The sequence below is a fragment of the Eschrichtius robustus genome, chromosome 17 (genome assembly GCF_028021215.1).
Source record: "Eschrichtius robustus isolate mEscRob2 chromosome 17, mEscRob2.pri, whole genome shotgun sequence".
NCBI classification, from domain to species: domain Eukaryota; kingdom Metazoa; phylum Chordata; class Mammalia; order Artiodactyla; family Eschrichtiidae; genus Eschrichtius; species Eschrichtius robustus.
In genome coordinates, this window is record NC_090840.1 from 44,240,662 (window position 1) to 44,263,574 (window position 22,913).

A 22,913-nucleotide genomic window follows, 5' to 3' on the forward strand; every position below is an offset into this window, starting at 1 on the left:
TACACATAGAGACACTCTTTTTTTAATATTCTTTTCCATTATGGTTTATCACAGGATATTGAGTATAGTTCCCTGTGCTATACATTAGGATCTTGTTTATCCACTCTGTATATAATAGTTTGCATCTACTAACCCCAAACTGCCAGTCCATCCCTCTCTGCCCCCCTCCCCTTGGCAACCACAAGTCTGTTCTCTATGTCTGTGAGTCTGTTTCTGTTTTCGTAGATAAGTTCATTTGTGTCATATTTTAGATTCCACATGTAAGTGATATCGTATGGTATTTGTCTTTCTCTTTCTGACTTACTTCACTTAGTATGATAATCTCTAGTTGCATCCATGTTGCTGCAAATGGCATTATTTCGTTCTTTTTTATGGCTGAGTAGTATTCCATTGTATATATGTACCACATCTTCTTTATCCATTCATCTGTCGATGGACATTCTTAAAGAATCACTGTTGGTTTCATAAGCAGGCTTAATGCAGATACTTTAAGGTGCTTTGTTTGTCATTCTCAGGCTCTGCAATTTTTGCATAAGCTCATCTCCCAGATTACCATAGACATATTCTTTATTGATTGGGAGCGACCTAAAGGAAAGGTTCTTAAAGCTGTTGAAGGTAATGAAATTAACCATTTGTACCAAGATTCTTTTGCCACCATTGTAGAGCAAAGAAGGTGAAACGCTTTTACTCATTTTATCTCCCCAACCAGGTGAGGGTGGTGTTCGGAGTGCTACCGTTCCCGTAAGCATATGGAGAACATATTTTGTGGCAAATGAATGGAATGAAATTCAGACTGTGAGAAAAATTAACCCACTCTTTCAAGTACTTACTGTCCTCTTCCTTTTGGAGGTATAAACTGTTTGATGTAATTGTATACAACTTATGGGTACCTCATAAATGTTAATATAATTCCAGATAAGTTTTCATGTCAGTGGAAGAGTTTTCTAAAGGTTAAAATATTGTAATCAAGCCATTAAAAAATACACATAACATGAAATTTACCATCTTAGTCATTTTCAGTATACAGTTCAGTACTGTTAAGTACATTCGCATTGTTGTGCAGTAGTCTCTAGAATTCTGTTCATCTTGCAAAACTAAAACTCTGTACCCATTAAACAACAGCTCTGTCTTCTCCCCTCTCCCCGGCACCTGGAAACCACCATTCTACTTTCTGTCTCTTTGAATTCGTCTACTGTAGGTAAGGAGTGATTTTTAAACCACTGGTTTGTAGCAGAATCCCATAAGAAGCTTTTGCAGAATACCTATGCCTTACCTGACCCCTCGAGATTATGTTCAATTCCGTAGCTCTGAGGCGAGCCCAGGTATCTGTATTTTAAGAACCCCCCCCATTGTTCATATTCTCACTCCTGTATTAGAACCACTATTAGAAGGTTGAAATTTTCTAACAAATTATCATTGAACACCTACTATGGACTGTGTTCTGTCTTAAGATCTGGAGCTGTAGCTTAACAAGACACACTGAATGGGTACATGCTTATGATCCCTTTACAGTTATTTCATGGGTCTGGGTAGAATTATTAAAGAAGTATTCAGTACTGAATATGAGACTGAAATATGGAAACTGTATGAGTAACAGATTTTCTCTAGAATTAGCTGCTTAAGTAAGGTTAGATACGAATTATTAACTTGTATGTCTGTCTGCCTTCCCTCCTTTTTCCTTCTTTCCTGCTTTTCTCCTTCCTTTCCTTTTTAAACCTAGAGGAACGTGTGTGTCCCTAGGATATATGAACACTGTCTCAAAAATTCATTTATAGTAGTGTTTTTTAAAGCTTTAAAAGGTGTTATGTGAGAAAAAAGTATTATAATGAAGTAAGTTTGGAAAACACTGGCTTCAGTAAAGTCATGTAGATTCCTTTACCATAAAACTTTCCAGAGCTTTTATTCTATGAGGGTGGAAGGCATGGAGGTGAGTATAATATACTAACTAAACTTATTTAACCATGGTTTCCTTTTATCAAAGATGATATCTTCCTCAAAAGACATTTTGGAAAATACTGTTTTAAAGTATAAAAGGTATTTTACATAGTGCCTGGCATATGTTAAAACTCATGAAATACTGGTTGTTCATTGGTAGTTTACTGAAGAAAGCTTTAGTCTCTTGACAGAAATTTTTGAGCTTTGTCTGTATATATGATAATAAGGTTATATTTGGCCTTTAGTCATATTGAAGAGAATACCAAATGAACTGGTTAAATATTTTGTATTAAATACTTTGTAATTAAAGTACTGGATAATTATTTTTATCTAGATTTTCTACCATTTATACAAACTTGAATACTTTAGTTTTTCAAGGTAAGGAGTAGAGAGGAGGGTCTCATTTTCAGACTAGAGGAGTTTTCTTTATCTATGTCTGTTTAAATTATTTTTTCTTATTATTTCAGGTTGTGGGATTCAAGAACTTAGCATTAATGGACTCATCTTCTAGTCTTTCCAGAAGCCCACCTAGCTACATAGCTCCTTATAGCCGCATTTTGAGATATGCGGTGTCTACTGCTCTTTGGCTAGTCATTGGAATTATACAGGTAACAAGAGATTGTTCTTTTAAGCAACATTGCCTCTCTATATTTTTAACTCTGTTTACATGCTAATCCTCAAAATTGACCACAACATGATTTCTATAGTATAAAGAAGGTGATAAGAACAACAATAATAATAACTAATAGCTAATTTTTACATAGTGTGATAATCTAGGCACTGTGTTAATGAACTGCATTACACAAATTAACTTACTTAATCTTTATAGTAGCCCTCAGAGATAGATTCTTTTAGTATCCTCATTTTATAGCTGAGGATGCTGAGGCACAGAAAGGTTAAATATTTACCTAAAGTCATGCAATTAGAAATTGGCAGAACTGGAATTTGAACCCAGGCAATCTGATTTCAGAGTTCATTTCTTATCAGTAGTGGGGCTCTGAAGGGCCTTTCAGAGTCTGCAGCTTTCTAGTCACAGGATTTAGTTTATATATAATGATAGGAATTGCTAAGGTACCCTTAATCTTTTCTTTTCTTTTGAAATGTAACTTATAGTTTACATTTATCTGTATATCATTAAATCTCTCAAAAACCAGTACCCCTTCTGAAATCTTCTTTGAAATATTTATTGAAATAGCTGAAACTAAAAATAAATCTTCTCAGGTCCCAGGGCTCTAGCAGAGGATCTTTTCTATGTTTACTTCCCTTATCTTCTTAAAGCTTTAAAAAAAAGAACGAAAGGAAGAAAAGAAAGAAAGAAGCAGCAGCTACAGCGCTTAACTCTGATCTCTGCATTTCTTTCTCTTGCTTACAGACACTCCCATGAGTGGAAAAAGACTTTCTGTTTGATTAAGATCTCTTTAACTTTTAAGTAAGCAAATGAAGGTGGGACCTCTAGAAAGAATAGGTTGAACTTCCTATAAACTGGAGAGCAAATATTTGCCTAAAAAGCTTATTTTAAAAGGTCTTTGGGATTGAAATCCCAAAATTTCTACAGAATTGGACCCAGGTGTCATTCCATAACTTAAGAATAGACTCTTTAAATTTCCATTTATTTTAAGTTGGTGAGACTTGTTCAAACTTGAAGCTATAGGATAGAGCTAGTGAGGGATAGTTTGACCATCGGAAAAGGAAGAGAAACAGAAATTAGGATTTGAAATAAAATTCGATTAAAAGAATATGGGGTTTGATTTTTTTCCCTTCCAGCTTTATTGAGATATAACTGACATACAACACTGTAGAAGTTTAAGGTGTACAGCATAGTGATCTGACTTACACACATCATGAAATGATGACCACAGTAAGTTTAGGGAACATCCAGCATCTCTTATAGATACAAAATTAAAGAAATAGAAAGAAAAATATTTTTCCCTTGTGATGAGAACTCTTAGGATTTATTCTCTTAACTTTTATGTATAACCTAAAACAGGGTTAATTATATTTATCATGTTGCACATTCCATCCTTAGTACTTATTTATCTTATAACTAGAAGTTTGTACCTTTTGACTGTCTTTATCCACTTCCCCCCACTTCCCCCTCCAGCCCCCACCTCTGGTAACCAGAAATCTCATCTCTTCTTCTAAGAGTTTGTTCATTTGTCTGTTTGTTTTTGAGGTATAATTAACCTACAACACTATGTTAGTTCCTGGTACACAGCATAGTGATTTGATATTTCTATACATTTCAAAATGATCACCATGATAAGTCTAGTTACTGTCTGTCAACCGTATTATGGGGTTTGATGTTTATCATCAGTATAATAGTAAGAAAATATTTATTTTTACATATACCAATATAAGTTTTTGTGAATAGATCAGATTTATCTGGGTGTAGAGAATTTAAGGGAATACCATCTGAAGCTTTTCATATTGGTTGAGTACAACAATACAGAAACCCCAAATAGCAGTGGCTGAAATAAAAGTGACTTTTCTGTCTCCCGTGAGAAAGAAGAGCAGAGGTCGGCAATGCAGGGCCATCAGGGTGGCTGCTGTCAGGCCCAGATGCCTGTTGTTCTGCTCTGCCCCTCAGGACTTCACCTCTAAGGTCACCTCGCAGTCCGTGATGGCTGATGGAGCTGCAGGGGTGAGCCAGGGGAGAAGACCTCACCCTTTCCTCTTTTTTTTTTCACTATGAGTTTTAACTGAAAACATTAAAACAGCTTAACTACTCATAATGAATTATGAAACTGTAATAGTTAAATTGTATTATCATTTATGAGGCATTTATTCTTCCTTATTTTGTAGACCTGCAAGAAAGTTTGCATACTTGTGCTGTTTTCTGTTCTGTATTTCTGAGGAAGATTATTAAGAGAAAGTCTAAAAGTTTTATAAATCAAAACCCAACTGAGAAGTAAAATATAAAGAGAAAAATTTATATATAGCTGAGCATAGGTGGTTTTTAGCTCACGTTTTAGTTATGAAAACAATTTAGCTCATTTCACATGAAACACAAGCAGGTAAAGTAGTAAAGCTGAATCATGAAAACCCCTATCAGTTGTTTTTAGCATGCCTCTTAATTTTTCTTTCCCCTGGTTTCTTGTCTTGTGTGCCGGAGTCTCAAACAGAGCAAGTCTCGAACCACTTGAGAGGGTGTCAGTGATAAATGGGCCACGAAGGAAAATGTCAGCAAACACGAAAAAGCAAATCCTGCCATAACTATGTAGTGCACCCAGACTGTTCAGCCACGTACCCATAGATAAATCCAAGTATTGCAGAAAAGAATAATTCCCTGAAACCCCTGTTCAGCTAGCTTCTGGCCCTTGTAATCCACCTGTGTGGGCAGTGAGCTCAGATGCTCCAGCATGACTGGATGAGGAGGCGGGCAGTGGGGCAAGGGCAGCCCCAACTCAAGGACCATAGGGGCCACCGGGGTCTGGTCCTGTGTGCAGATTGGTGGGCCTGCCGATCGGGGGAGTGCAGTGTACGCTCACCCTCTCCTCTTTGAGAGCCCTTTCAGAAGTGTCTTTGACATCTCCTTGGTCAGAACTTGGTCACCTGGCCACACTTCACTGCACTGTCAGCTGGGCAGCAGTGTGCCCACTCAAAAGAAGGGTTCTGTCACTAAGGGGAAGGGGAAGGATTGTTCGGGCAGCAACTAGCTGTCTTGGGCACTACCGTCTAACCTCGTTCTTTGTTTCCCATTCTGCTGTCATTTGATAGGAAAGTATTTCTCTCCATGGTCACATTCTCAAACTATCAGTGTTTATTCCTAAAATATCCATAAAAGTTCCTTTAGCCTATTACAGTTCCATAAATTTGTCTATACAAACTCTTCTTGATTCTCATAATATTAGGCTTTATTGTTCACTCCTTATATTTCCCCAAACCCAGCTTCTTCAATTTTTAAGTGGCATCTTTTAGTTTTTAAACTTTGAATGTTACTGTTTTTCATGTCATTTAAAGGAGTTTTAAAATGTGTACATAGAGTATTTAGGAAAGTCTTTTCAGTATTCACCTGCTATATTCATTTACATATCTGAGTACATTTTATGTGCAAGGCACTGTGCTGAGCTCAGAGATACGCTGTAACAAGAACAAGTCACAGTTGTGACAAGTGCTGTGAAGGGCATCAGCAGGGAGATGAGATAGTGAGTAGAGGGGGAGGTAAGGGGAGTGGAAGTTAGGAATGCGACAGCAGGTGACAGCTTTGAATTGGGTGGTTAGGAAATGTTATCTTTCTCTGAAGTGTATCTAAGAAGGCCTACAATGTAAACTTTTCTCTTTTGATTTATAAAACTTCCCTTTGTAGTATTGTTATTAAATCTATCTAAGAAGATACTTGAAACCATTCCATTTGAATGTTTAACACATTATCTGTAGTTGAAACAGAATACTTGACATGCTTTTTATGTGCTACTCTATCAGAAAAGATTAATTTGAAACACAGCAATTTTTCTAGTGGCTTTTTGAATTTAGGAGATGAGCAGAATTGCAGAACCAGACCTAAATCTGGCCATTAATGCATTGGTTTATCCTAAAGCTTTTAAAGCCCCTTACTTCCTCCCCCTGTGTTTGTCCTGTCTTATTTTAATGACACAGAAAAGTTTTTTAAATTCAAAATAAGCTCCCTCAGTGAATCTTAACACAATTCCAAAGCACCCTTCCTTTGACAGAAGAATCAGAAATGATAAGTAGGATTTTATCCCACAGGAATTGTTATTGGCCACTATGTTCTTGGTTGGAACTTCTTTTTTCTTATGACACTATACTGTGACTATAAAAGAAAATTAAATCCTAAAATCTAATAAACATGAACTTGGCTTAATGTTTCAGATTGTGTTCTTTGCTGTCTTTTATGAGAGATTTATAGAAGATAAAATTCGACAGTTTGTTGACTTGTGCTGTATGAGCAACGTAAGTACTTTCTGACTTTATCTCGCAACTGTTATTTTTTCCTTTTTAAAGGTCATGAGTACACTATAAGAGGCTTTAAAAGTGATTTGCTATGATTGTATTTTTAGTCTGATTTCCACTGGTGGTTAATTCCAGAGATGGTTATAACAAGCTACAAGTTAATATTTACTGTCTTAATTTTTCCTTCTTTCTTTGCAGTTTCTTAATTATGAGTTGCTTATGCCACCAAACAGTTGACTCAGCCTGAAGTCCCTGAAAAGTTTTCATATATCAACCCTGTTTCTTCCTTTCTTGGGAATGTCTCCAGTCTCTTTTGCATCTACTTTTTAAAATAACCTCATTATCCTTTATTATCTTATTATTCTCTTTATATGTTTTCCAAGAATTCAACCCTCATTATTTTGAGAGAAAGGAAGCAATTTTAAGAAGAACTTAATTTTTATTGTTTTGCAGATGAGCTGCTAACTGCTTCTTCTTCTCTTTTGATAGATATCAGTGTTTCTGTTATCCCACAGATGTTTTGGTTATTACATTCATGGTAGATCAGTACATGGGCATGCCGATACTAATATGGAAGAAATGAATATGAATCTTAAAAGAGAAGCGGTATGAATGTATTTTATATCTTTTTGTTGTTTAAGTTGAGAGATGGATCCTCTTAATCTGGGATTTGTAGTAATCTTTTTAAAAATCCTCATTGATTACTTTTGAAAGTTGCTAGGATACCAACTCATTACCCTCAACACTGAAAGGGAATGAATCAAATTCCATCCTACAGTTCTTTCAAAGTAACCAAATAATTCATGAGGGAAAGATCTTCCTGTTGGAAGAAAGTAAAAGGAATTCTAAGTTAGAAAATCACCATTTTGTAATTACTAATGGATTAATGCCTATAGGCTACAATCATCAATGGATGCTAAAACAATTAAGTGAAGGATGACAGGGAACTTTATAATGAGGAATCAGGTTGATATAATCTGAACACACTGGCTCAACCTTACTACAAGTAAAAATTAGGAAAACTGACATTATGCACTTCCTCTTATGATGCAGTAAGGAAGTACATAATATCACCCATGAAGTATTCTTGCCTAAGAAAATTGAACCTGAATGTAATCAAGCCTCTAGATCTAACCTCCAGTTTACAGGAAATAGAGGGGATAGAGACAGAATAATACCACAGGAAGCAGTTAGCCAGATGCAAAATGTTAGGATGTCTCACAAGACAAACGACCCAGTGTCTCCAACAAATCAAAGGCATGAAAAGAAAAGGAGAGGTGGTGGTGGTGGTGGTGGTGGAAGAAGACTGTTAGATATAAGAGAAATTTAAGAAAAAAGCAATCAAATATAATGTGTAGACTTTGATTGGATCCTGATTCAAACAAACCAACTATAAAAAAATCTTTGGGAAAAATCTTGGAGATTTAATAGACTAAATATTAAATTATATTAAGGAAAGATTAATTTTATTAGGTGTGAAAATGGCATTTTTTTTCAGGGTCTTATTGGTTAGAGATACATACAGAAGTATTTGCAGATGAAATAACATGGTATCTGGGGTTTGCTTTAAAAGAAAAAAGTTGGGAGGATAGATGAAAATTGGTAAAATGTTGGTAATTGTTGAAGTTGGGTGATGGATGGTTTACTGTTCTCTCTACTATGTATATTAGAAAACTTCCATAAGAAAATTTAAAAGAAAAATATGTACTTAAGAGGAAAAACCAAGAGGATTTATTGATTAAGGGACTATACCTGTGACTTGCAAGAACTTAATAGATGATAACAACATCTCAGAGAAGAACAATTTATTTAATACATTGAACTGAATCAGTTGGTTAACTATTAGAAATTATACCTGGACTGAAAGGTTAAATTTAAAAATGAAACTATGAAAACCTAGAAAAGAATATTTCAGATTGGGAGATGATAATCTAAGCATAAAATACAGAAAGCATCCAAAAAGTAACATTTGTTGATTTTACTTTATTAATGTAGAACATTTGTGTAGACAACAATTATATTAATAAAAGACATGGGGTAAAATTCTCATAGTAAATATGACAAACATATTGATAACTATTTTTTTTTAAATTTTATTTATTTATTTATGGCTGTGTTGGTTCTTCGTTTCTGTGCGAGGGCTTTCTCCAGTTGTGGCAAGTGGGGGCCACTCTTCATCGCAGTGCGCGGGCCTCTCACTATCGCGGCCTCTCCCATCGCAGAGCACAGGCTCCAGACGCGCAGGCTCAGTAATTGTGGCTCACGGGCCCAGCTGCTCCGTGGCATGTGGGATCTTCCAGGACCAGGGCTCGAACCCGTGTCCCCTGCATTGGCAGGCGGATTCCCAACCACTGTGCCACCAGGGAAGCCCCATATTGATAACTATTGAAAGTCATATAAATCAGTAAGCAAACTAAGTTAAAACCTCAATGGAGGGACTTCCCTGGTGGTCCAGTGGTTAAGACTCCACGCTTCCACTGCAGGGGACACAGGTTCAATCCCTGGTTGGGGAACTGAGATCCTGCATGCCGCAGAGCGTGGCCAAAAAAGAAAAACAAAACAAAACAAAACAAAAAACTCCCATGGAAAAATGACAAAAAGATTTTTTAAAATATGTAAATAAACAGAAAGAGACTAATAAACCTCTAAAAAATATCCAACTCATAAATCATAAAAGAAATGAATGTAAAAATAACATTTTTACTTTCTTCAAATTACCAAACTTTTTTAAAAAAGCTAATAGCTAGTAGCATCAAGGACAGGGTGAAATGGGCACTGGTCTCAGAATACATTTTTACAAACCTGCCTGAAAGCATTTGACAAGAGCTTTTTAAGAATTCATTATCTTTGGGACTTCCCTGGTGGTCCAGTGGTACAGAATCCGCCTTACAGTGCAGGGGACGCGGGTTCAATCCCTGGTCAGGGGACGCGGGTTCAATCCCTGGTCAGGGAACTAGGATCCCACATGCCGTGGGACAGCTGGGCCCACGTACCACAACTACTGAGCTTGTGTGCCTCAGCTAGAGCCCGCACGCCGCAAACTACAGAGCCCATGTGCTCTGGAGCCCACGCACCACAGTGAGAGAGAGGAAAAACCTGCATGCCACAACTAGAGAAAAGCCCGCATGCCACAACAGGAGAGAAGCCCACGCACCACAAGGAAGAGCCGGCGCGCCGCAACTAAGACCTGATGCAGCCAAAAATAAAAAAAATAAAGAGTTCATTATCTTTGACTTACTGATTCTATTAATCTAACTCAAGGAAATAATTAGCAATGTGAATAACTACTTAGGTTCAGGATCTTCATCACAGGGGTTATTTATAAGGGCAAAAAATATGTAAAAATGAGAGAATATTAAGTAAATTGGTTTACCTATACAGTGAAACCCTAGGTAAACATTAAAAATCATGTTGTTTTTTTTTATAAATTTATTTATTTATTTATTTTTATTTTTGGCTGTGTTGGGTCTTCGTTTCTGTGCGAGGGCTTTCTCTAGTTGCGGCGAGCGGGGGCCACTCTTCATCGCGGTGCGCGGGCCTCTCGCTATCGCGGCCTCTGTTGCTGCGGAGCACAGGCTCCAGACGCGCAGGCTCAGTAGTTGTGGCTCACGGGCCTAGTTGCTCCGCGGCATGTGGGATCTTCCCAGACCAGGGCTCGAACCCATGTCCCCTGCATTGGCAGGCAGATTCTCAACCACTGCGCCACCAGGGAAGCCCCCAAAAATCATGTTTTATAGAACATTTAATGACATGGAGAGTTGCTGAGGATACAATGTTAAGTGAAAAAGAAATCAGTATGATCCCAATTTTATGCCATCTATATGTATATGCCTAGACAACAAGTGGAAATGAAATACCTTAAAATACCTGTATCTCTTGGTGTTCAGGTTGTAGGTGATTTTTTTTCTTTTTTTGTATTTCTCCATATTTTATAAATTATCTGTAGCAGCATGTGCTTTTCTAATCAGGAAAAAAAAATTTTTTTTTTAAATAGAGAAATTCACTACACATAGACTGCCTTTAAGTCAGTAGAAAACCAGGTGTTATATTATGTTTACAGCTTAGGTTTAGATAAAGGAGGAGAATGTTAAGCTCCAGAGTAAGCAAATGAAGTCGAGAATGGAGGCAAGAATACTTATGCTGAACCCTAAAGCATCTATGAGAATTGGCTAGGTCGGGGGTAGGGCAAAATGTTACAGGCATATGGTTCTCAGGATTCAAGTAGTGTCAAAGAGACTTGAAATAGATATCTGGTCTATAACATTAACCATTGGGTCATGTATCACTACCTTTTTTATTGGAATTAATTAAGGAAGCATATTAAAGTGTTTAGAAAACAAAAAAACCATTTACAAAAGTAGTTAATTCTAAGACTAGACTTTTTGTCATTTATTAAAGAACAATAAATTAATTATAAAGAAAGCTAAGAATATCAATATACAGTGAACTTAGTATGAGACTTTTTTTTAAGTAGGGCAGAGTAAAGGAGATGATATAGCACCTGCAAGGAAGTATGACGAAATAGAAATTAGTAAAACCTAGAGGGGAGTGGGAACCTTGGATACTGTTAGAATCTCTTTGTCTCAAATATAATAGTTCAGTACAATTTCAGTTGGCTTCCAAATCTTGTAATGTTAAATATTGTATTTTCTTTTTAAGATAGGCAAAATTTTCATAGTCTTGATCTTAATTTAAATTTTTTAACTTTTCAGGAAAATTTGTGTAGCCAAAGAGGTTTGATACCCAATACAGATGGTCAAACTTTTCAAATTGCTATTTCTAGCCAGATGAGACAACAGTATGACAGAATTCATGAGACACTAACAAGGGTTTGTATAAAGTACAATTCACATATATTTTGTCAGTATTTCATGTTATTTAGATACCAAGGATGTAAGGCATGTTGCATTTATCCTTGTCTCTTTTTCACATTAGAAAAATGGCCCTGCTAGACTATTGAGTTCATCAGGAAGTACTTTTGAGCAGAGTATAAAAGCATATCATACTATGAATAAATTTCTTGGCTCTTTCATCGATCATGTATGTATCATCATTTATTTTTAAGCTAGAATCAAAATGCAATTTTTAAAAAGTTAACGAGGAGTGTCAATTATTTCTTCAGTCAACGAAGTCAATGGACTTACGCCTTGTGGGGTTGTTTGTTTGTTTGTTTGTTTTTGCTGTAAAAACTAATACTGTGGCTTAGGGATGGAGTTAAGTTATGTAAAAGAAAAGATTTTTACATGTCTATCAGCATGATGATTACCTTAAAATATGTCTGTACTGGAATTTTGTTACTTAACAAATATTATCAATTATTTATTGTAGAAATATGCTATGATTGTATTCCTAAAAATCTTGTTATAAATTGATTTTCAGTATATCTAGTCCTAAGTACTACTAATAGCATTTAAAATTTAAAACATTCGTGAAGAGAATTTTGTTATAAAGTCCAGCGTAGTAAATTGTCTTTGAAGAACAGATTTTCTTTGTGTCCTATTCATTTTTCTTTCTCTCCTTCTGATTTTACAAAAATTGGGAAGCATTCATTTCACTGCTATTTTTGAAATGGCTCTCGTTTTTTATATTAGGTTCATAAGGAAATGGACTACTTTATAAAAGATAAATTGCTTCTTGAAAGAATTCTTGGAATGGAATTCATGGAACCAATGGAAAAAAGCATCTTTTACAATGGTATCCTTCAAATGCCTTTGCTGAACTTGATTATTATTTTCCAAGTTTGAAAAAACATGCTTGTAGTTCCTGTCTTTTGATTTTATACTTTTATATAGGAAACATAATGAACTTAGTTAACTTCAAGGAATTATAGTAGTTTTCTGTGTCCCGTTTTATTATGTCATGTATCAATAGCAAGAAACAAATATATAAAAGATAATTATTCTGCAAGAAAGTAAAAAAAAGCTGAATTTCAAAATCAAACAAGACTTCCCTGATGGTCCAGTGGTTAAGACTCCACACTCCCAATGCAAGGGGCACGGGTTCGATCCCTGGTTCAAGGAACTAAGATCCCACATGCCACACGGCACGGCCAAAACAAAACAAAACAAAATCAGTGGTAGACATGGAAGAGATAGTAAAACAAATACATAAAGTTCAGATTTTATTGGACTGTTCATTCAGTGGCACACTTATGAAACACTTAAAGAAGAATAATGTTCATGACTTATCTTTAACATTTAATTTTTCATTTTATCCAGCTTCTTAAAAATTGCACATATCTGTGTGACAGGAATAGTGACTAAACATGTTTTTTTATCATTAAAAAGGAAGTATATATGTCACTGTCAATGTGACTGATAACCTCTTGTGTGGCTTGGGAAGAATGGAAATGGTATAACCAGTGTCCTGACCTAGATATCACTTACCCTTGTGTTATTGAGTGTCACATATTGTGTCAGTCCTGGGATACACAGACTAATGGTCCCTCCCTTGGGCATCTTGTTTAGTAGACTGTGGAAAGTAGGCATGTGATGGGTGAGTGGAGTGATGCTGGGATAGAAGTCTGTGCAGACACAGGTTGCACTGGGTGCAGAAAGGAAAGTAGAAAATCTAACTAGATACAGGATGAAGCCAGAGAGGCAACATGGTGAAGTTTGAACTGGGTCTTAAAAATTAAGTTGGTGTTGTCAAACAGGAGGGTCCAGGTAAGAGAGGTGAAGACATTTGTGCAGAAGGGGCAAAGGGCGTTATACACTTAGGAACTTTATGATTGAAGCCTCGAATGAAGTGGGTCAGTGAGAGAGAGTGCATGAACGATAAACAGGGCAGAGACTGAATCCCAAAGGCCTTGTCTGACACCCTAAGGAGTTTTGCTTTATCCTATAGAGCACTTGTTTCCAAAAACATTTTTAAAACAATTTTTGTCCTACAAGGTGTGTGCAGGTTGATCCATGGAGGTGTGAGAAGAAAATATTAAAAAGTCTATTTGTATATTTGCAATTCCATCATTCTTAATTTATATTTTGGAAAAATTATATGTAGTAGTAATTAATAAACTACGCCTATTATGGGATGCATGCTCAGCATTTTATTCTGATAAGGATACATGATCAGAACAATTTGGAAACCACTGCTAATGAACATGGATGTCATCAGAAAGCCTTCAGCATATCTGATTTATAAATTGGAAGAATTATTCTGGCAGTAGTGAATAGGTTGGGTTAAACAGATGTAAGACTATAACAATATAACTTAGTCATTAAGAATATAGCTTTCAAAGTTTTCTGGTCTTGGGTTCAAGATCTGACTACTAGTTTTGTGCACCTGAGAAAGTTGTTTACCCTTTCTGAACTTTAATGCCCTCTCTATAAAATTAAGTATAACCTTCTAAAGGTTGTTGCGTTTATACATGTGTAATCATTGTGTAAAGAACCTGGTATGGGTAGGCGCTCAGAAAAATGATGTTGTTACCATTTCTAATAATAATAATAATACAATCATCATCAACAACTTCTTCATCTCTATTGGGAAATTAGGAGAATATGAGCTAAGGCAGTAGTGATGAGGATAAAGAAGAAAAGATTGCCAGAGATGTTAAGGAAAAGAAGGTAGGAGAGAAAGAGTAGTCAAAAATCATCCGGATTTCCAGCTTGTGTGACTAGGTGATTGTTGGTGGTGCCACCCTTCACTGAGACAGGGAGTGCAGATGGAGGACCAGGTTTTGAAGGAAAGAGGATGAATTTGGTTTTGAATATGTTGTGTCTTGAGGTACCTTTGGGACATCTAGGAAGAGATGTCCAGTAAGCCAAGTGGGGGACTGGATCTTAGGAGAAAGTAAAGGCACACAATAAGCTGGGGAGTCTCATCAAATGAGGTCATTGCTGGAGCAATGGCAGTGAAAGGTCACCCATGAAGAGTGTATATTGCTGGCTTGTTTATTTTTTTTAAATATGTATACAACTATATGTACAGAAGTGCATATCTTGTAAGGATATAGCTTAACGGCCAGTGAATTTTCACACAAACTGAATATATTCCTATAACTAACGCCCTGATCAAAAAAGAATGTTAGCAGCAAGCCAGATGTCCTCTTGTATAAAACAAGAGTTCCTAACTGGGTATCCATGGGCAGCTGAATCACTGAAGTGATTCTCTGTACCTCCCTGAAATTGTGTGCAAGATTCGTATATGTGTACTTCCCCCACTTCCTCTCGTGAAAGGGTCTGTAGCTTTCATCAGAATCTTAAAAGGGTGTTCACATCCCAAAAAGGATGAACCCTTACTTGGGGAGTGAGAAGAGAAGAAGTCTCAGAGAAGAACCTTAGGGGACTACTTGAGACATAAATTATAGCACACTATTCTAGTCCTTGCTGGTTTTGTTTTGCTTTTTATTTATTTATTTATTTTAATTGAAGTATAGTTGATTTACAGTGCTGTGTTAATTCTCTGCTGTGCAGAAAAGTGTGTTTTGCTTTTTAAACTTAATCTATCTTAGAGAATCTTTCTAAGATTCTTTAGCCTTTAGTTATATAAACAAGTAGAGAAAGGATATTCATTACCTGATCATTGAAAGATATTGACTGTATACGTAAACTACTAGCAATTACAACCCTTGGTGCAAATGTTAAAACTGCTTTTTATGAGCAGAGTTCTTTGATTAACCTTTTAGATTAGCAAATTTTAATACCCTTTGTTTATTTTTTGTAAACCATGAAGTATTTTTTTCTTTTTTTAAATTCAGGTATAATTGACATAAAATAGCCATGAAGTATTATAGTAACTAGTTGTTTTTAAATATCCAAGTTTTATCACCAGAAATTTATCACAGGTTTATTCTATTTTTAAATTTCTAATTTATGTCATATAAATTGCTTTTTTTGATAGATGAAAGTTATTCTTTCAGCAGTGTTCTGTATTATGGAAATGAAGCCACTCTGCTTATTTATGATCTGATGTTCTTCTGTGTTGTGGATTTGGCTTGCCAAGATTTTATTTTAGCATCCTTCCTTACGTACCTACAGCAAGAGGTAAATTTAAGAATTTTTTCTGGGTTTCATTTAAAAGAAATATGTTAGAAGTAGATATTTATTTTTATAGCAGAGAGTAACAATGTATACTCTCACTAGGAATTTATAAAGATTTAGAATATGATTAGCCCTGCCAAAAAAAGGAAAAACATTTCAACCAGGTTCATTCTACACTTTCCTTCAGGGTCAATGAAGTACCGAGGTCTCGGGGAAGGCATAAGTTGCTTGAGCAAATGTGAAAGGAACCTAATAGGAAGACATTTAAATTACCCATCTCTCCTAGATGCCAACAGTGAGCAGTAATTAAGAGTCCCATTCACCCTCTGCACCAGATGTTACCGTAACAAAAAGGCAAGCTCTGAGATCTAGCTCTAGGCTCAGCCACTTTAACTTGTAACTCTCACACGTCCCCTATCTGCTTGGATTAGAAAACAATTGCGTGGATGGGTGTGGAGCCTGAAATGGAGACTTCAAGAAAAACCAAATTTGTTCTAGAAATGTTAGTATTCATATCACCCAAATATTCCCCACTATGTCAAAGAAGTGTATGAGTTAATAAGATATAATGTATTAGTTTTTGATAGAGATCTAGAATTATGAACAAATTCTGTTCCTCACAGTTCTATTGATGTTTCCATAGCTTTTAGAGCTAGAGGAAACTTGTCTTGCCAAATATTTAAAAGTATATTCCTGTGAACATAAGGGGATTTGTATCATTAATTTATAAAAATATATTCTGAATAGGGACGCACACTGCTTCAGTATTATGAAAGATGATAATAGTCTTGAAATAATTTTGTGTATCACCATGGAATTCAGATGTCTGATACATGAAAATAAATAGTTGAGAGAATGAGCTAGTTTAATTTAGATATTTTAATTGATGTGCACAATTAATTTCCTTTATATATATATTTTTCCTTCTGAATTGTTTTACTTTTTTTCAGATTTTTAGATTTATTCGTAATACAGTAGGACAGAAGAATTTGGCATCCAAAACATTGGTGGATCAAAGATTTCTGATTTAATTTATTGAATAGATAAAGACAATTATAATCATGGCAAAAAAAAGTCATGATTATCAGGTTAGTTTGCTGTATTTTTTAAAACTTGTAATACAAATTATTCTATTTTTATTTGTTTTTTAATCTACAGAAGATTTATTTTTATAACTTGTAGATATACAACTTGCTTTGTGAACATGTAGTGTGATACAATGGAAAATATTATTTTCCTATTATGCATGGTATTTAATTCACCAGCTCATAGACTAGATAGCTCTGACAATGGGACAAAAAAAAAAAATCTAAATGTTGCTTTCAGCATAACATTTTTTTAATGATATTCAAAACAGTCCCCATCATTTGTCTCTGTAGATTATTTTATGAACTAGATTTGCCTACATTTTCTCACATTGAAAAAGAATTTTGATTCCAAGTTCAAGCCTAGTTTTCAATTCAGTATTTTGTTTTACATATTTTATGGTTAAATAAATGTTGAAAATACTTTCAAGTTTACTTAGAAATTTGAAATTGTATATGGGCTGAATCAATTTGCCTCATTTTAATTGTTCACCCTGTTTGGCAGTGGACTGATTCACTATTGGAGTAATAGGCACCTCGTGAAATGGTACGTAGTCATTCCTTTGTATACCTGTATTATTAGGTCAATATACTCTTTCCATGAAGTATGTTTATATCTCTAATATCATTTACATTATTGAGCTGTAATATAGTTTTTTATACATTTATACATTACTTAACATTGTAAGAGCACTCCCAAAGCTTTGCTCTTCAATTATGTTTAAAGATTGTAAATAACAAACTCTAAGTTACGTTAACAAGGTGATTTATTGAAAGTAAGCTTAGGCTTCATAAGTTAGTAGGCTAGTATTTTTTTTTTTAAATAAGGAAAAAAAATGAGGAGCCAAAATATAATTAATGTAAATCCTGAGCCATGTAGTTAATAAATTTCCATGATATTATTTTTCTTCATATGCTCTTTAATAATCCTTTTCATTGTGTACCATGAACCTGAAAGTCACCTTATTTCAAGTATAATGGTCATTAACCCCCAAAGCAACATTTCTTACTGCCTTCTATGTTAATACTGTGTAAATACTTAAATGTAATGCTGTGTAAATATTGTTTATATTACTGAATTGAAAATATAGAATAAAACATTTGGTGTTTCTCTTTCCTGTTTTATTAATATGTATTTTATGAAATAGCATTTAGGAATACAACAGTATTGGGGCGGGTGTCCCCAGCCATTGCTAAGCTGAGTCCTTTACATTCTCTGAATCTTGAGGATGACTGAGAAGAGGGGAGGCTAATAAGTTGAGGATTTGAAACTCCGGTTTCTTAAGGGTCACAGTACAGAAATGCCTTTCTAAAAGCCTCAGAGATAAGTAAATGTACCAGCATGGATTTTTAAAGCCACCTACTCAGAAGCTTATGAAAGAAATACAACTCTCATTCTACATAAAAGAAGTTAATATTCGTGTGAATATATTTAAGTGGAAATTTCAAAAAATATGATCGGTTGGCTCACCTGCTGATAAATTAAGACAGAGAAAAGACATTTAAAAAATCATTTTAAAGTAGTTTTGTACAATATTATTTTTATTTTGGTTAGATACATAAAAGGGTGTACAGGTTTTCATACACTATTGACTCTTGTGTTCATATTGCCACGATTTAAACTTTGTGATCATGTGCTTAATTTTCTACTAGACCCATAATATTTTGTCTATTTCTGTAAAACCAACCCACTGTACTTTGTATATTATATCCTTAATTTTACGGATTACATAGAAACATTTGATAAATCTCTTGGTCATTTCATAATGACCCTAGGTTCACCTAGAGGTTCTTTACAAGCTGCTGTGTGCTTTCTATCATCCTTAGAAATGCACAGGCCCTTGAAATGATTCTGCAGATCAGTCTGTCTATTATGAGATGTTTATACTCGCTTACTTCTCTCATACTGCTGCCCTAGCAAACTGCCTTTTAAGAAGGCTCTGCTGTTTTCCTAGATTGAGAAGCATTCAAAATGACCATTAACACAGTGCTTGCAAGCATGAAACATGAACCTTTTTGTTGTCAGTAAACATTGACAATAAAAGCTGTGAGGAAATAAAGGTAAGTTGAAGAGCAGTGTGGCTTAATGGGAAAATGCTCCAAATTTAGTAACAGAAGCCATGGATTTGAATTAGAATTTTGCCCTTTGTCACTTACTAGCTTTGTGACTTTACACCAAGTTGTTTGGCATCTTTGAGCTTCATTCCACATGTTTACAATGGAAATAATATCCTTTGCTTACCACTTGTTGTAAGGATTAATTCATTAAGATAGGCTTATACCAGGACATGGAAGCAACCTAACTGTCCATCGACAGATGAATGGATAAAGAAGATGTGGCACATATATACAATGGAATATTACTCAGCCATAAAAAGAAATGAAATGGAGGTATTTGTAATGAGGTGGATGGAGTTAGAGTCTGTCATACAGAGTGAAGTAAGTCAGAAAGAGAAAAACAAATACAGTATGGTAACACATATATACGGAATCTAAGGAAAAAAAAAAAAAAAAGGCCATGAAGAACCTAGTGGCAAGACGGGAATAAAGACACAGACCTACTAGAGAATGGACTTGACGATATGGGGAGGGGGTGGGGTGAGATGTGACAGGGTGAGAGAGTGTCATGGACATATATACACTACCAAATGTAAAATAGATAGCTAGTGGGAAGCAGCCGCATAGCGCAGGGAGATCAGCTCGGTGCTTTGTGGCCACCTAGAGGGGTGGGATGGGGAGGGTGGGAGGGAGGGAGATGCAAGAGGGAAGAGAAATGGGAACATATTGTATATGTATAATTGATTCACTTTGTTGTAAAGCAGAGGCTAACACACCATTGTAAGGCAATTATACTTCAATAAAGATGTTTAAAAAAAAAAAAAAGGCTTATAATAGTAAACTATGAACACTGGAATTTTAAAATATTTTAGTTTGAAATATGTGCCTTCAAATGTATATTCTATCTTGCTAATAAATTAATTCTATGATATTAAAACTGAGATTACTGATTTCAGTAACTAAGCAATGAAAATCGTGGACCTTATTTCTGCCTCAGTCACCCCAGCCTCAACAAGGAAGAGGCCTTGGTAGATGTCAGACCTTTAGTGAAAGGAGGCAAGAAGGAGCTGTTACCCCATGTTGTAGGTGTGGTTTGTGGTACAGATTAGAAAAGAGTAGAGAGTGGAATGTTGTCTCTGAAAGGGAGGGTTTATTTCATTTGCTTATTCATTTATACATTCATTCAAGCAACATTTCTACCCATTTCCACTCCCGAGCCCCTCAGAAGGGTAAGACAATTAGTAGAGGAAACAGGTATATTAACCAATAATTACAGCAATCTGAAAAGTGCTACAGCCACTAGGGTGTGATGTGGGGAAAGCTCGTAACTGCACATCTCTGGTCATCAGGGCTTTGACCTGACAGAGTGGTATTTGATCTAAAAGATTTAAAGATAAACAAGACAAGTGCAATCAAAGCAAGGAACAATATATGCTCTGAGATGAAGCACATGGCCATTGGCTACTACAGATTATTTGAATACAGAATACATATATTGTTTATATATTTTTTAAAAATATTCTGTATATTATGATGTTTTAACATCTTAAAATTTTTTTCTGACTGGGGAGAGACTGCCCTGCTGGGACTAGCCAATTCTTAGAGGTAGCAAAGGACCCAGACAGAAGCAGGCCTCTGATATGCAAACTCACCAATCCAGAGCTATACCTGCACTATCTGGCCCTTACCCCCCTGGAAACGATATTCCTCTGCCTTAGTCATCCCAGGACCAGGTACCAGGCAACCAGGGACCACTCCTATAGCTTAGGGCCTGCTGTAATTATTCAAACTAACCAGTCCTAAGTTGTTACCCTGCCCTGCCTTGCCTTCCCTGCAGAAATGCAGAAACTAATAAAGGCCATGGCCTAGGCTCTCCCCTCACTCCTGTCCCTTTGCCTCCTGACCAACACTGGTGCTTCCCCATGTGGCTCTGCATGGCGGGGGTGCCTCCTGTTTCTGACCTGTGAGTATAATAAACTTTGTTTTCCTGAGCCTCTACTGTGTCTCCTCTTGTGGCCGAACATGACTGACTATCCCATAAAAAAACACAGGATAGTACATTTGGGGGTTTTGGAGGGAGATGGTTGGAAAGGAAAACAGGAGCCATATCATTAAAGGCCTTTACATCAAGCCACAGTGCATGGAGAGTTTAACCAAGCCAAGTTTCCCAGCCTACCTACAAATGAATACTCAGTACCCGGAAGAGTAAGTGAATGGAGAGAGGGGCAAGAGGGGACCTTCCACAGTCAGATTGCTCTGGTATAATTGACGGTCCATGGGCTAGGAGACTGCCTGGCTGCATGTCATGGTTCACAAGAAAATACATTGCCTATAAGAGAGGCAGTAAGGCAGTAAAGGATAGTGGCTGAGAACACAAACTCTGGAGCCGCACTGCCTGTATTCAAGTCCTGACTCCACCACGTAGTAGCTGGGTGATTTGGGGTATCTTGCTCATCTGTAAAAGGGGATAATAGTACCTATTTCAGAGAGTTATTGGGAAGGTTAAATGAGTTATTGTGTGTACGGTGCTTAGAAGAGTGCCTGGCACATAGTAAATGCTATGTAGATGTTAGCTATGTAATAGTAGTAGTAGTAGTGGTAGTAAGTCCCATGAATATTTAATTATGAAAGAAAGACCCAGATTAGTCCCCTGGGAGCCTGTATTAAGACACTGTCACATTGCCGGGAGTGCTAGAACAGTAGACAAACTGCCCAATAAAAGCAATCTGTAGGATTTAAAAAGTAACTTTCCTTCTATTATAGTTATTATTACAAAAGAAATACATGGCTGTGGCCCAAGGATAAACAAATGACCAGTGGGAGGGAGACTAGAAGCAGAGCCACAGGTATACAGTCACTTGATTTATGACAAGGGTGACATGCAGTGCAGTGAGGAAAGGGTGGTTTCTCAATGTTCAATTGAATATCACAAGGGAAAAAAATGAATCTTTACCCCAATGTTACACACAAAAATCAATTTCAGCAGATGGTAGATCTAAATGTGAAAGTTTAAATGATAAAGCTTCTAGAAGATAACATTGGAAAATATGTTCATAACATTGGTGTAGGCCAAGATGTTTTAAGACCCAGAAAAGACCGACCATTGGTAAGTTGGACTTCACTATTTACATTAAATTTACAATTATGCATATTTACAGTAAATGTAAATTTTCAATTTATGTTGAAATTAGGAACTCTGTTCATCAAAAAACAGCATTATAAGAATGAAAAGACAAACTTCAATATGAGGGAAAAAATTTATAAACATATATCTGACAAAGCATTCCATCCAGAATAAAGAACTCATCAAATCAATAAGGAAAAGACAGACAATCCAATGGAAAAATGGGCAAAAAACTGAAGTATGCATTTCCCAAAACCAGGTTCGCAAATGACCAACCAGCACATGTGAAAAGTGCTCAACCTTAGTCATTGTGAGAATGCAAAATAAAATCAAGAGATACCACCGATTACCAAACCATCAAAATGGCTAATATCTTAAAACTTAAAATGCCAACTGTTGGTAAGGAAGTGGAACAAATGACTGTGATACTATGTTATATAAAGCAAGAGGATTTGTCTTATTAGACTGGACTATTTTCCAGGGATCTCAAAGATGTTAAGACTCGACGTTTCTGCCCTGTTTGACTGAAGCAACGGTGAGAGCGGATGGCAGTAGAGCGCATGCTGAACTCTGGCCCGCTTTCCAGGGTGTTGAGCTCCCTGGGCTGCAGAGCCTGGGGACAGGGCTCCCTAGCGCCGCACTTCAGGACCTTGACCTTGTCACCGCTCCTCACTTCTACTGTCCCTCCCTGTATATGTAATGCTGAGGTTTTTTCAACCCAGGTTTGGGAATTGAATGCTAAAAGTAGAAATATAAGAGAGAGAATCACAAAACAGGTCATGTCTCGAGGAAAAAAAAGCTTATTAAAAATCTAAT

General features: G+C 36.1%; 1 protein-coding gene and 1 pseudogene across 2 annotated transcripts in view; one reads left to right on the top strand and one right to left on the bottom strand.

Moving 5' to 3' along the window:
• The window catches only part of TMEM67 (transmembrane protein 67), a 41,177-nt gene extending 23,151 nt beyond the window's left edge, over nucleotides 1–18,026 (top strand). Inside the window, exons 19-29 of one of the 2 annotated variants that reach the window (XM_068526007.1) lie at nucleotides 516–615; nucleotides 710–849; nucleotides 2,403–2,543; nucleotides 6,766–6,846; nucleotides 7,336–7,452; nucleotides 11,559–11,675; nucleotides 11,782–11,886; nucleotides 12,438–12,540; nucleotides 15,691–15,833; nucleotides 16,781–16,918; nucleotides 17,421–18,026. In XM_068526007.1, coding sequence (XP_068382108.1) covers nucleotides 516–615; nucleotides 710–849; nucleotides 2,403–2,543; nucleotides 6,766–6,846; nucleotides 7,336–7,452; nucleotides 11,559–11,675; nucleotides 11,782–11,886; nucleotides 12,438–12,540; nucleotides 15,691–15,833; nucleotides 16,781–16,861 — 1,128 coding nt within the window. In that variant the 3' untranslated portion in view covers nucleotides 16,862–16,918; nucleotides 17,421–18,026. Of the gene's footprint in view, nucleotides 1–515; nucleotides 616–709; nucleotides 850–2,402; nucleotides 2,544–6,765; nucleotides 6,847–7,335; nucleotides 7,453–11,558; nucleotides 11,676–11,781; nucleotides 11,887–12,437; nucleotides 12,541–15,690; nucleotides 15,834–16,017; nucleotides 16,380–16,780; nucleotides 16,919–17,420 lie in introns of those variants that run through there. The other variant, XM_068526008.1, reaches the window with a different exon arrangement.
• LOC137751371 (signal peptidase complex subunit 1-like) lies at nucleotides 4,984–5,296 on the bottom strand (annotated as a pseudogene).
• Nucleotides 18,027–22,913: the final 4,887 nt, after the last annotated feature.